The sequence below is a fragment of the Microcaecilia unicolor genome, chromosome 7 (genome assembly GCF_901765095.1).
Source record: "Microcaecilia unicolor chromosome 7, aMicUni1.1, whole genome shotgun sequence".
NCBI lineage: Eukaryota > Metazoa > Chordata > Amphibia > Gymnophiona > Siphonopidae > Microcaecilia > Microcaecilia unicolor.
The window spans coordinates 101,091,559-101,107,030 of NC_044037.1; the positions used below are offsets into that span (position 1 = coordinate 101,091,559).

General features: G+C 42.1%; 1 protein-coding gene across 1 annotated transcript in view; it reads left to right on the forward strand.

Annotated features, from left to right (window-relative positions):
* The first annotated feature begins 7,979 nt into the window (after nt 1-7,979).
* Nucleotides 7,980-15,472, forward strand: part of LOC115475058 (trichohyalin-like) — a 79,972-nt gene continuing 72,479 nt past the window's right edge. The window contains exon 1 of the mRNA XM_030210796.1: nt 7,980-8,086. Within this exon, the coding sequence (XP_030066656.1) occupies nt 8,030-8,086 (57 nt within the window). The 5' untranslated portion in view covers nt 7,980-8,029. The remainder of the gene's footprint in view (nt 8,087-15,472) is intronic.

Sequence of the window (15,472 nt, forward strand, 5' to 3'; positions counted from 1 at the left end):
TCCTCCTATTATCCAGTATCTCTCCTTTCTTCCTTTCCAACCATGGAGTCCAGCATCTCTCTCTTTTTTCTCTCTCTCTCTCTCTTACTGGATCTGGTATATCTTCCTCCACTCCCCTCTCTCCACCTGCTATCCAATATCTCTCCCTCTCACTTAACCTCCTCCTCCTCCATCTACCTTCAAATGTCTTTAAGGCACTGACCGTTACACTACTCTGGGGACTACTCCGGGGACCTGCTTTCTGCTCTAATAGGACTGGCTAAAACATAACATAAGAATAATATAACATAAGAATAGCCATACTGGCTCAGACCAATGGTCCATCTAGCCCAATATCCTGCTTCCAGCAGTGGCCAATCCAAGTCCCAAGTACCTGGCAGAAAACCAAATTGTAGCACCATTCCATGCTTCCAATCCATGCAGTGGCTTCCCCAATGTCCATTTCAATAACAGACTATGGACTTTTCCTCCAGGAACTTGTCCAAACCTTTTTTAAATCCAGATATGCTAACTGCCATTACCACATCCTCTGGCGACGAGGTCCAGGGCTTAATTAGTCTTTGAGTGAATAATTATTTCCTCTTTTTTGTTTAAAAGTATTTCCATGCAATTTTATTGAGTATCCCCTGGTCTTTGTACTTCTTGAATGAGTGAAAAATTGATTCACCTCCACCTGCTCCACACCACTCAGAATTTTGTAGACCTCAATCATATCCCCCCTCAGCCATCTCTTTTCCAAGCTGAAGAGCCCTAACTTCTTTAGCCTTTTCTTATATGGGAGCAGTTCCATCCCCTGTATCATTTTGGTCACTCTTTTTTGAAGTTTTCACATTCCACTTTATCTTTTTTTGAGACACAGTGACCAGAATTGAACACAATACTCAAGGTGAGGTCGCACCATGGAGCGATACAGAGGCATTATAATATTTTTGGTCTTATTTTGCATCGCTTTCCTAATAATTGCTAGCATTCTGTTTGCTTTTTTGGCCCTTACTGCACACTGGGCAGAAGATTTGTCTACAATGACACCTAGCTCGTTTTCTTGAGTGCTGACTCCTAAAGTGGACTCTAGCATCAGATAACTATGATGTGGATTATTCTTCCCAATGTGCATCACTTTGCTGCCATTTGGATGCCCAGTCTTCCCGTTTCCTAAGGTCTCCCTGCACTTTTTCACAACCTGCATGCATTTTGACAACTTCAAATAGTTTTGTGTCATCTGAAAATTTTACCACCTCATTCGTTCTGCTTTCCAGATAATTTATAAATGTGTTAAATACCACCGGTCCCAGTACAGATGCCTGCGGCACTCCACTATTCACCCTCTTCCACTGAGAAAAATGGTCATTTAAATTTACCCTCTATTTTCTGCCCAGGAACTAATTCTTAATCCACAGAAGGACATTGCCTCCTATCCCATGACTCTTTAATTTTCTCAGGAGTCTCTCGAGGTACTTTGTCAATAGCTTTCTGAAAATCTAGATACACTACATCAACTGGTTTGTCTTTATCGACATGTTTATTTATGTCTTCAAAGAAATTAAGTAGATTGGTGAGGTAAGACCTCCCTTGTCTGAATCCATGCTGACTCTGTCCTATTAAATGTTTGTCTACGTGTTCTGTAATTTTATTCTTTATAATAGTTTTCACTATTTTGCCCGGCACTGATGTCAGGCTTACTAGTTTGTAATTTCCTGGATCACCCCTGTAACCCTTAAAAAAATGAGCATCACATTGGCCATCCTCCAGTCTTCAGGTACTGAAGCCGATTTTAATGACAGGTTACAGGTCACTAGCAGCAGATCAGCAATTTCATTTTGTGTTCTTTCAATACCTTGGGGTGTATACCATCCAATCCAGGTGATTTATCACTTTTTAACTTGTCAATTTAGCTTAGTACATCTTCCAAGTTCACTGAGATTTCTTTCAATTCCTCTGTATTGCCACCCCTGAAAACCATTTCCAGTATAGGTAGATCTCTTACATCTTTTTCTGTAAAGACCGAAGCAAAGAATTAATTCAATATATCCGCTATGGCTATGTCCTTCCTAAGTGCTCCTTTTGCTCCTTCCTGATCTAATGGTTCCACAGATTCCTTCAAAGGCTTCCTGTTTCTGTTATACCTGAAAAAAAGTGTTACTATGAGTTTTCATATTCTCTTTTAACCTTCTTTATCAATGCTTTGCATCTGGTTTGACAGTGGTTATGTTGCTTCTTGTTTTCTTCATTTGAATCCTTTTTCCATTTTTTGAAGGACATTCTTTTGGCTCTAATAGCCTTTCTTACCTCACCTTTTAACCACGCTGGTTGTCATTTGCTCTTTTTTCCACCTTTGTTAATACGTGGAAAGAAATACATCTAGTCTGGGCTTCTACAATGGTATTTTTATACAACATCCATGCCTGACATCTGTAGCTGTCATAGAGGCTAGTAAGTAATATTTTTAATCACATCTTTGGGGGTGGGGGGGTGGGAGGGAGTCAGTGATCACCAGGGGGAATAAGGGAGGGTCATTCCTGATTCACTCCAGCAGTCATTTGGTCATTTAGGGCACCCTTTTGTGCCTTATTTGTTCTATAAAGAGGTTTAGATCAAAATGTTGATGTTTTAGCCCTAGATGTTTTCATTTTGTTCCGTTATGGCCTGCCCTAATCCCACCCCCAAAATGCTCCTGACATGCCCCCTTGTGATTTGGACACACTGCAGATAATTTGCATAGATAAATATCTGCAAAACAGGGTTAGAAATATACTGATTTAAACATTTTGAAAAAAAAAAATCCATCCAAATGCTGTTTTATGACACTTTTTGGATGTTTTTCTCTTTCAACAATGAGCCCCCAAGTCAGTGATTTGGTTGAATTTAATCATGAGTATTGGCATTCATCAAATCTGGAGATGCTAGCTATTCATCTTTCTGTAAGAATGGTAGGATAGAGCTTAAAGAATTCATCTTGAACTTCTTTTTCACCATGAATTTGTTTAATTCTCTGAGATCCAGAATTAGGCGGAGCCCCTGATTTCTTGGGAATGAAGAAATATTTGGAGTAGAAACTCTGATTCTTCTTATGATGAAGGACTTCTAAAGGAAGAGAAAGTTTTGAGAATGTTCCAGACCACTCACAATTCCAGGAGATTGATAAGATGTCATCTCTTCTGTGTATGGAGACCATTGAGATGAGCACCTCAACCTACCATGGAGGCATCCATTGTGAGGGCTTTGTGATGTGGAAGGGGCTGAAACGGAAGTCCTCGGGTGAGATTCTGGGGAATTATCCACCATTGTAGAGAGTGGCTTAGCTGTGGAGTAACTAAAATATAGGCTGAGAGCAATCCCATGATTTGAGGGTTACCATATGGCTCCAGAAAAAGGAGGACGGATTGAGCCAGCCGGGTTTTACTTCCATTGCTTTCCATTGAAAACAATGAAAGTAAAACCCGGCTGGCTCAATTACTTCCATTGAAAGCAATGGAAGCAAAACCCGGCTGGCTCAATCCGTCCTCCCTTTTCTGGAGCCATATGGTAACCAAACAGAGCACCCTCTAGCTGTGCTTCTTCTCTTCAATGCAGCTGTAAGCAGTGCTTAATATGATCTCACTTCCAGTGTGCTCTGTGCACTGGAAACAAAATCAAATAAGTGCCACACAAAGCTGGGATGCAGGGAAGGAGTAAAGACCTTAAGAAATTAAAGCAAAGTGCTACTGCTTGTGGGGCTGTGTCTTTTGCCTTTGTGCTTTCTGCTGCTGCCACTTCAAAGCCATTGCCCTGATACACATCAGACTGCTGGGGGTTGTAGGATCCATGTCTATATTGCTGGTGGGGGGGAGGGGGGGGGGGAAGGAGAGGGTAAATGCTGAACTGTAAGGGGGAGGGGAGAGGGAAAATGCTGCCCTGTGAAGGGGAAATAGACAGGGAAGAAGGAAGATGCTGCCCTGTGTGTGTGTGTGTGTGTGTGTGTCTGTGTGTGTGGGTGGGTGGGTGTGGGTGTCAGTGGACAGGGGAAAGGGAAAATGGTGCACTGTGAGGGGGGAGCAGACAGGGGAAAGGGAAGATGGTACACTGTTGGGGGTGCAGACGGGAGAGGGAAGATGGTTGACTTTGGGAGGGCAGTGGATGGGGAGAGGAAAGATGGTTGACTGTGGGGGTGGTAGACAGGGGAGAGGGAAGATGGTATGCTGTGGGAGGTGTTCAGGGGAGAGGGAAGATGGTGTACTATGGGAGAGAGGGATGATGGTTCACTGTAGGGGCAAACAGGGGAGAGGGAAGATGTGCACTGAGGGGGGCAAACAGGAGAGGGATGTTAGTACACTGTGAGGGGGCAAACAGGGGAGAGGGGAAAAGACAAACTGTGTGTGTGTGTGGGGGGGGGTGGACAGAAGATAGGGAGGATGGTGCATAGTAGGGAGGACAGAAAAGAGGGAGGATGCTGGAAAGTGGAGGAAGGAGGACTGGGGAGAAGAAAGATGCTGCATTATAGGGAGGAGGACAAGGGAGAGGGAAGATGCTGCTCTGGGGGGTCAGAGAAGAGGGGAGCTGTTGCACTGTAGGGGGCGGACAGGGGAGAGGGAAGATACTTGGAATGGTAGAACCAAGTAGGAGAGGCTATATGGGGTTGTCAAGGAGATGCGTGAGAGGAAGATAGTGAATACAGAGTGGGGGCAGGGATGAAAGATACTGTAGAAGGGACTAGGAGGCAATGAAAGGAATGAGAGAGGGGAAATGGGAGAGTTATGGGGTAAGAGAATAAAATGTAAAGTGTATAGGTAGGTGAAAATTAAAAGCAGATGGCAAACTGGAAGGTGAGCTGAAGGATGCGAAAGAGGGTGACATTCGAGGGGAGAGAGACAGAAAATTAAAAAAAGGGATGAAACAGCTAAAAGATCAATATTTCATACAGAGGTGCAGGGGGAATTTAAAAGATAGGAAAAGAGAGAAGAAATGAGAAATGAAAAGCAGAAGAGAGAAACTGGGACTAACATGATTGAAAAATAAAATGTCCAGACAACAAAGGTAGGAAAAATGTTTTATTTTAATGTATTAACTAGAATATGTTAGCTTTTGGAATACATGTCATAGCTGTCTTTGTATTGTGTTCAGTACAAAAGGAAATGCATTTATTTTATTTTATTTTTTTAAATTTCTCTAGTGTTGCAGAATATGCCAAGTTTGACTTCTTGGGGTTTCCAGTTCAATTTTTGTCTTCATATTCCTATTTCAAATTTGTGATCTCTTGATCTGTATTTGGGACAGGTCTGGCTGTGTTTTGTGTGGGACTGAGATGCAATATTCTGTTTGCATGCAGTTTTGTGTAGAAATCTGTAGCAGTTCCACTTATTCTGTTTTACTAGTAGTAGGTGTATTGGTGTTCCAGGGTTCAGTGTAGTATTTGTAGTGCTGCCTATTCATAGGTAGGGTTCTTGCTGTTTGAATCATAGGAATTAGTGCTATTGTTGTATGGCAGGTTTGCTACATGTATGTTAGGATTTTTTTCAGTTTTTGTATTTTACAGTGTACCTGGTAGTGGAGAGATTTATGATGCTATTACTCAGATGGCATGAGAAGCAGAATATTTTTTATGTAATGACTTCTATGGAGACATGTTCTAGAGGGGCATAATTGAATGGGCCGGCCATCTATATGGGCGGCCATCTCCAAGGCCGGCCCCAGAAAGCAGCATACCAGACCGTATTATCGAAATAAGATGGCCGGCCATCTTTCGTTTCGATTATACAGCCGGAGCCGGCCAAATTTCAACATTTGGGCTGGCGTTAGAGATATCCAGTGTTAGAGATTGCAGCCATTGGTTTTCCGCCGATAATGGAAACTAATGGCGGCCATCTCAAACCCGGCCAAATCCAAGGCATTTGGTCATGGGAGGAGCCGGCATTTGTAGTGCACTGGTCCCCCTCACATGCCAGGACACCAACCGGGCACCCTAGGAGGCACTGCAGTGGACTTCAAAAATTGCTCCCAGGTGCATATCTCCTTTACCTTGTGTGCTGAGCCCCCCAAATCCCCCCCAAAACCCACTACCCCCAACTGTACACCACTACCTTAGGCCTTAGGGATGAAGGGGCACCTACATGTGGGTACAGCGGGTTTTGGGGGGGGGGGGGGGTTGGAGGGCTCCCATTTACCACCACAAGTGTAAAAGGTAGGGGGGGATGGGCCTGGGTCTACCTGCCTGGTGCACTGCACCCACTAAAAACTGCTCCAGGGACCTGCATACTGCTGTCATGGAGCTGGGTATGACATTTGAGGCTGGCAAAAAATGTTAAAAAAAAGTTTTTGGGTGGGAGGGGGTTGATGACCACTGGGTGAGTAAGGGGAGGTGATCCCAGATTCCCTCCGGTGGTCATCTGGTCAGTTGGGGCACCTTTTTGAAGCTTGGTCCTGATAAAAAAGGGACCAAGTGAAGCCGGCCAAATGCTTGTCAGGGCTGGCTTTGTTTTTTCCATTATCGGGCGAAGATGGTCATCTCGTAACCACTCCCCTGTCCCGCCTTCTGTACCCTGCCGACACGCCCCCCCTTGAAGTTTGGCCGGCTCTGCGACGGAAAGCAGTTGAACCCGGTCAAAATCGGCTTTCGATTATACCGGGTTTAGGAGATGGCCAGCCATCTCCTGATTTGTGTCGGAAGATGGCCGGCATTCTCGTTCGAAAATAAGCAGGCTAGTTAAGATCTGCAACTGTTGTTTGGAGGAGGTAGTTTGTTTTTTTTTGTAGCTGTGGAGTATGCTTACATTTAATTCATAAGAACTGATATACGGTGTAAGTCCAAAGGTCCGTGAGGGTCATGGATATAGTGTATCACATATGCGGGCACTGTCCATCAGATGTGTCTCTACTGAAAAAAAGGTTGTGAACCACTGTTCTAGAGCATTTTCTTTAAGGGTTAATTGATTAAGATAAATTAAAATATCAGAAAGTCAGATGTTTTCTGTGTGAGTGGAACAGAGAAGCCACAGCTTCCTCAACATAGCAAGATGCCATTTCCTATTAGGACATAAGCTGAGTCATGCTGGGTTTATGTGTGTATACACTTAGAAAAAAAACAATGATATACATCTGATATCCATCTGTCACTACATTATTTCTCTCCAAATTATAAGCTTATCTATGCTGTATGTAGTGATGCTGATATTCAGAGGCCTATTGTCTGGCTAAAGTTATCTGGATATTCAGAAGATTTAACTGAATATAACTGGTTACAGTGATCTGGATATCTTTAGGACAGTTATTTGTATGATTGAACTTAGATATCAGTGTTGTCTGGTTAAAATGAAGCTGTACCCCAAGCACACCTATGCTTCCCTGGATACATTTTATGGGCCACAGTATAAAATCTAGGAAGGTGGGGGGTGGGGGGGGGGGTAGGGGAGCAATTTCCAAAAGAAAAATTTTATTCTGGCAACTCATGAAGTTAACCAAACAAATGTTTTCATTATCGGCTTCAGTATGTCTACTTGAAAGGTTTCTCAATTCCAGTCCTTCAGGGCAAAAACACAGGTCTGGTATTCAGACTAACTAAGCTGTACAAATTTGCCTTGTTCTTAGATCAGACATATGCAATACATCTGATGATTCCTGACAAACAGACCTGTTTTGTAGCCCTCAGTGAACAGGTGCTTCTCTAGTGTCACTCTGTAGTATCTATCTACATTAGTTGTATACCTTCAGTTTCTGAATTGTGTCCACAGCTACCATTCTATAGATCCTACCTATATTAAATACAATACCTATCCATGATGATTTGCAGTGTATCTACAGAATCTCTCTTGCATGCATCTATCTATATTATCTGTCTACAGTATCTTTGTTTGTAATATCTACCTTTCACTTTGTCTCACTCTCTTTTTAGTTTGGACTGTGTTTCTGCCTCCTCTTTCTCTGTGGTTACTGATGACAAAAGAGGCATCACTTCCTATTCAAAAGCAGTAGAAAACAGAAGCTGTGACTGGACTTAGGGGAGAGGAGAGGCTGCACTGGACAAAGACGGGGTAACTCAGACTGAACATCAAGAAACAGAATGGACTTTCTACAGAGAAACTTTCCACGCATTTTTGTGACTGTACAGAATGCTCTGGTAAGTCAGCCCTTGTTTCATGCACGTAGAGGACTCCATGGGAAGAGGAACAGATCCTAACTCTCCAGCTTATACAGGGCTTGGCTGTCAGTGGCAGGGGAACCAAGATGGTACAGAAATACGTAGTGAATTAATTTCACAGGTACCATGTGAATCTAGCACAGCAAATGGGTCACTGTCCTGGAGTCCTGGCTGCTTGTTCAGCTCCTAGGAGAGGAAATAAAATGTCAATATGAGTGAAGACTTTCCATAAAAGAAAGGCTTAACACACTTAAAATATGCTTCCTGGAAAAAGGAGGGATATGAGAGAAACATTCAAATATTTGATAGGTTTCGATAAAGCACAGAAGGATGTTTGGGTGCACAGGGATAGCAATGGCCAGCAGGATAAAGGAAGGGGGAGAGCATCTTTATTTCTCTGGTGAGACCTTATTTAGAGTACTGTGTACAATTCTGGAGACCACACCTTCAAAAGCATAGAAACCAGATAGAGACAGTCCACAGGATGGCTACTAAAATGGTCAAGTGATCTTTGTCATAAAGCATATGGAATTAGACTTAAAGATCTCACTATGTATACTTTGGAAGAAAGGCATAAGAGGAGAGATGAAAGAGACTTTTAAATACCTCCATGGTGTGAATGCACAGGAAGTAGGCCTCTTTCAGTTGAAAGAAAACTCTGGAATGAGGTGGCATAGGATGAAAGAGAAATGGGATAGACTCAGGAGTAATCTAAGGAATGGTGGATGCATGGAACAGCCTCCTAGTGGAGATGATGGAAATGAGGACTGTATCTGAATTCATGAAAGAAAGGGACAAATGCAGAGGATCTTTAAGGAGAGTTAAAAATGGTAGAGTTTAGTAGCTGGTATGGATGGGAAGATTGGGTAGATTATATGGCCTTTATCGGCTGTCATTTTTCTCCAACTTTAACAGATTGCTTGGTGTTCCATATAATTTCACAGGGTTACAAATTAAACATTTTCAGTTTACTATCACAATGACTTCCGGACAAAAACCTATCGCCTTCTGCTGACATCACTGATCTAGAAAGGAGATAAACTCTATTTTACAAGTGGGAAAGCGCGGGGTACAAATGTAACAATTTCCAACATATCTCCAAAATCAAGGCCTCTTACTCAAGATTCTTCCTCATTTCAAAAAAAAAAAAAGCAGGAGGTTAATGTCCCATCTTGGACCTTTGTGATTTGAACAGTACGTCATAAAAGAACAATTGTAAATGAATTCCTTAGCCACCATTCTCCCTCTCTGAATCAAAATGACTGGCTTGCTGCCCTTGATCTCAAGGATGCCTACACCCATATCCAAATCATGGCAATTTCTGAGAGCCATATTCCTTTACCATTTCCAGTACAAAGCATTTCTTTCAGGCTTTCCTCTGCCCTGTGAGTTTTAACAAAATTAGCTGTCATTGCCGTGGACATCCAAAGGCAACAGCATTATACTACATTACATTATAATCTCATATCCCATAATAACCAACAAGTTCAATGCGGGTAACAAGCAAGAGTCTGAAGAATTCTACATATAATTTACAATTCAGCAAATAACCTCAAAACACAGTAGCCAAAATAGTCAGTAATTCTCTATTTGTCTAGGGGAAGGAGGTAAAAGGTTCCAACAAGATGCTGTTTGATATGGTAGGCCATATAAGGTTGCACAGTAGGTCATATAAGATTGCAGAGCCTTAACATTTCGAACGGAGGAGAAACCTAACAAACAAGAGTTTCTAGCAGATCTAAAATAACTTCCATTCAGAAAAGAAAAGTGAGCAAATCAGGTAAGCTCGAGTATCCCCATGAAAGGTCTTAAAGACCAATACAGATACTTTGAATTGTAATCTGGCCTACAATGGCAGCCAGTGTTAATTGTGATAGAAGAGGAGTAATGGGTTCATATTTATCTACTGCAAAGATTACTCTTATTGCAGCATTCTGCACTCTTTGAAATTTTACCTTCAAAGCCTTTGAACAACTAATATTCCAGGACCCTCTACTCTTTCAGCTAAGACATGCTGTTTGCCGAGTCTTGCAAACTAGATGAAATCAGGTGGGGGGGGGGGGGGGGGGGGGAGGGGGCTGGATAGAGAAGTGATGAAGGTAATTACTATTTATATATATTTAGGGGTTTAAAAAAGGATTTATCTTATGGTGTAGGGAACAAATGCACTTGAATCCACTTGTTTGCCTGTTGTCCAATAAAGGGTTAACCCTACCCTGCATCGTGCACCTCCCACCCTCTAATATCTGCCTAATGGTTAAGCCCAGGGCTTAACAGTTTATGGACTTTTCTTCCAGGAACTTGTCCAAAACTTTTTAAAACCCAGTTACACTACATCCTCTGACAACAAATTCCAAAGCTTATTTATATATTGGAAGAAAAACTATTGGTATTTATAATATACTACTTAGTAACTTATAGCACCCCTAGTCTATATACCTGGGGGTGGATTAATACAATATGCTACTGAGGCGAAGGATGAAATGACTGCATCCGTCCAAAAAACCCAAAAGAGAGGGCCTCCTCAGAGCCATCCAGCCCGAGAGCAAGGTGAGGAGTGGGGTCCCCTCATGCAGAACACTGGTCAGGCTGTGTCCCCCTTAAAAAAAATGCAATTTATATTCCCAGTCACTGGTTCTACTTAGCAAAACTTGTAGCAGTTAAATAATGTATACTGGGAATATAATACAAAAATAGTGACCCCCCCTAACTTTGTACTCTGTGGGGCTCATTTTCAAAAGAGAAAAATGTCCAAAAAGTGGCATAAATCTGTATTTGGATGTTTTTCTCACAAAAAAAACATTTTTTTCGAAACCAATTTTTGGGCGTTTTTCTATGAAGTCCGTCAGAAGTGCGTTCAAATCACAAGGGTGTTTGTCAGGGGTATGTTAAGGGCGTGATCTGGGCATTCCTAACAACTGGAAGTTTTCCTTCCATTAAGGAGCAAAACAAAAACATCCAGGGCTATAAGTTGGATGTTTTGGTCTAGACCTGATTTATTTTCGAATAAGCTACAAAAAAATGCCCTAAATAACCAGACGACTACTGGAGGGAATCAGGGGTGACTTCCCCTTACTAACCCAGTGGTCACTAACCTGCTCCCACCCCCCAAAAATGTAATTAAAAACATTACTTGTCAGCCTCAGATCTTATACTCATTAGAGCAGCATGCAGGTCCCTGGAGTAGTCTAGTGGTGGGTGCAGTGCACTGCAGACAGGTGGACCCAGGCCCATATCTGTTACACTTGTGGTGGAAACTGTGAGCCCTCCAAAACTCACCAGAAACCTACTGTACCGACATATAGGTGTCCCCTTCACCCATAAGGGCTATTTTAGTGGTGTATAGTTGGGGGTAGTGGGTTTTAGGTGGGTTTTGGGGGCTCAACAGACAAGATAAGGGAGCAACAATGAGATGTGTACCTGGGAGCATTTATTTGAGGTCCAAAAGAAATCCCTAGGGTGCCCCATTGCTCTTCTGGGATGTCTGTGTGGCCAGTCTACTAAGAATGCTGGCTCCTCCTACATCCCAATGGCTTGATTTTGTGTGTTTTTCACTTGAACTTTTTTTTAATGAAATAAAAAGATAAATTCAGAGAGCACATAAACATCTAGCAAATAACCATTAAAAAAAAAAAGGGACATTTTTCTGTTTTGAAAATGGCTATATTCCCCACTTGAATTTTGGACATTTTTTGCAAAACATCCAAAGTTGGACTTAAACGTAACATGGTAACATAGTAAATGATGGCAGATAAAGACCTGTATGGTCCATCCAGTCTGCCCAACAAGATAAACTCATTTTACATGGTATGCAATACTTTATATGTATACCCGAGTTTGATTTGTCCTTGCCATTCTCAGGGCAGATCATAGAAGTCTGCCCAGCATTCTTCTTGTACTAAAAGTTATGAAGCTAATGTCGAAGCCTCTTAAAATTTATACTCAAGCCCATCTATATCTATTCAGTCACGATCAAGGCGTAGACCGTAGAAGTCTGTCCAGCACCGGTTTTGCTTTCCAATTACTGGCATTGCCACCCAATCTCTGCTAAGATTCCGTGGATCCATTCCTTCTAAACAGGATTCCTTTGAGTTTATCCCACGTACGTTTGAATTCCATTACCATTTTAATCTCCACCACCTCCCACGGGAAGGCATTCCATGTATCCACCACCCTCTCCGTGAAAAAATACTTCCTGACATTTCAACCTCAATTCATGTCTTCTAGTTCTACCACCTTCCCGTCTCCGGAAAAGCTTTGTTTGCGGATTAATACCTTTCAAATATTTAAATGTCTGTATTATGTCACCCCTGTTTCTCCTTTCCTCCAAGGTACACATATTCAGGGCAGCAAGTCTCTCCAGATTGTAAGCTCTGTTGAGTAGGGAATGTCTCTTCATGCTCATTTGTACAGCGCTGCGTAAATCTAGTAGCGCTATAGAAATGTTTAGTAGTAGTAGCTTTTCTTTGCACCGCTTCCAGTCTTTTTACATCTTTAGCAAGATATGGCCTCCAAAACTGAACACAATACTCCAAGTGGGGGCCTCACCAACGACTTGTAGAGGGGCATCAACACCTCCTATCATCATATCGAAAATGCCCCTCTGTACTGTCATAATGTTAAAATGTACAAATACATCCTGCATCCTCAGAAGCACCTCATCAACAATGGTGCAAAGCACAGCTAAGACATTTCCCCACTGTACCCACCTTAAAAATTCAGATTCTGGCATCATCTGAGTAACATTAACATAATAAACCCTCTCCAGTACAAAACCCTACAAGTCACTCAACCTATAGAAAACATATCCCAGTCCTAGTTTATAGAATTACCCCCTAAATACAGACACACTATTACAAAATTACCCTGTAACTCCCTGAACTCACATAACAAGGGCGCTGCCTAGAAAAAGATAGTACCATAAATATTGCTCTGGGCCTAGATCATTAATATGCCTATTGGGAAAACTGAATGAGATGGATTATTACAAATCCCTACATATAAACCACATGCTAAAAGAATACCTCTTCGCAGTCACACATGCAGACACAAATAGACCCTTACCAAATAAGGAATAAGTTACCACAAATAAAAATAGAAATATGTAGACAAAAATTAAAATTGAAACCCTGAGAGGCCACACTCAGCATGCAGTGCAAGACATGAGAATAGCAGATGCATTTCATCCAGTACTGTGCAAAATATAAAGACAGCAGATGTAATGACATATTCTAATCACTTAAATAAAAATACAGTTTAGTATTCTACCTTTCATGTCTGGTGATTTTATTTTTCTGATCATACTACTACTACTACTACTACTAATTATTTCTATAGTGGTACAAGGTGTATGCAGCACTGTACACATTATATGCAGGTACTTTTCTCTGTCCCTAGATGGCTCACAATCTAAGTTTTTATGTACCTGGGGCAAGTGAGGGTTAAGTGACTTGCCCAAGGTCACAAGGAGCTGCAGTGACCTAATCATTAGTTCTGGATTCTACTTTCTTATGTTTGTTTCCTCTTAATTCTGCAGGGCCTTCTTCCCATTTCATATTTATTTTCTTTCCTCTTGCTCCCCTGCCCCCATCTCTGACACTGAACTGTCACATTCAGCTTTCTTCTATTTACTTTTGTGCATTTCTATCTACTCGTATTTTACCCTCTTCTCACCATCCAGTCTTTAGGCTCCCTCTTTTTACTGCTATAGCTTTCTCTCTCTCTCTCTCTCTCTCTCTCTCTCTTTCTTTCTCTCTAGCTTTCTTTGATTCTCCTCTCTCTTTCTGTCTCTCTCGCTCTCTCCCCACCCTCATGTCTAGCATCCCTCATCTATCTCTCCCCCTTTATCTTCTCCCACCTCCTGTGTTCAGCATTTCCTCTATTTCTAGCTCTGTCCCCTCATATTTAGCATCTCCCTTCTCTCTCTATCTCCCCACCCTCTATGTCCAGCATCTTTCCCTTGCTTCCCTTCCTCCCTTAGCCTGAGTGTCTTACACTCTCTTCCCTTCCCCCACCACTGGTCATGCATCTCTCCTCTTTTCCCTCACCCCCAGTCCAGCATCTCTCATTTCTCTTCTTTTCACTCAGTTCAGCATCTTTTCTTTCCCATCCCTCCCCCCCTCCCAGTCAGCATCTCCCCTTTCCCCTCACTACGACTACTGAGCGGTCAAGAGTGTGAAGGATAGATTTAGTCTGCATTGGATGAGGGGGCAGAAAAAATGCCAATACATTTATAATTTGGTTCAGATGAAAGGATATTATCCTCGATAGGAATTTCGGGTGTTCAGAGAAGTAACCTGTTATGACAAAACTGGGGATATGGTGGATGATGAACAAGTGCTTGAAGTTCACTTCTCCTTGCTGTGGTTACTGCTACCAGAAAAAACATTTTTAAAGTGAAATGATTTAAGGAGGCTTCTCCTAGAGGCTTGAATGGCTTTCTATCAGCTTGGACAAGATGATATTGAGGTTCCATGGTGATGGAGGGGTCTGCAAAGGTGATTTGATATTCATGAGGCCTCTCATGAATTGAAAGATAAGTGGGAAATGTTTTGCAATGAAGGAGACAATAAGCTGATATGGCTGCCAGATGGAAGCATGCCAATAAAGTCTTGAGGTCTTGATTTGAGAGGTGCAGCAAATATGCCAGGGGAATGAGATGAACTGTTGCCATCATGTGGCCCAGAAAAATGTGAGCTGAAGCTGTGTGCATTTGAGAGAGCTTGTTTGTTAGAGTTTGAAGAGTCTGTAGTTTGTCTTCCAGAAGAAAGGCTTTTGCTACTGTGGTATCTAGACATGGTCTGATGAACTGCAATACTTTCATGGGGGTAGTGTAGACATAACATAACTTAAGAGTAGTCATACTGGGTCAGGCCAATGGTCCATCTAGCCTAGCATCCTGTTTCCAACAGTGGCCAAGCCAGGTCACAAGTACCTGGCAGAAACCCAAATCATGGCAACATTCCATGCTACCAATTCTAGGGCAAGCAGTTGCTTCCTCATGTCTGTCTCAATAACAGACTACAGACTTTTCCTCCAGGAACTTGTCCAAACCTTTATAAAACCCAAATACGCTAACTGCTTTTACTACATCCTCCGGCAAAGAGTTCTAAAGCTTAACTATTCATTGAGTGAAAAAATATTTCCTCCTATTTGTTTTAAACGTATTTCCATGTAACTTCCTTGAGTTTCCCCTAGTCTTTGTACATTTGGAAAGAGTAAAAAATTTATTTACTTCTACTCTTTCTACACCATTCAGGATTTTGTAGACCTCAATCATATCTTCCCTCAGCCATCTCTTTTCTAAGCTGTAGAGCTCTAACCTCTTTAGTCTTTCCTCATATGAGAGGAGTTCCATCCCCTTTA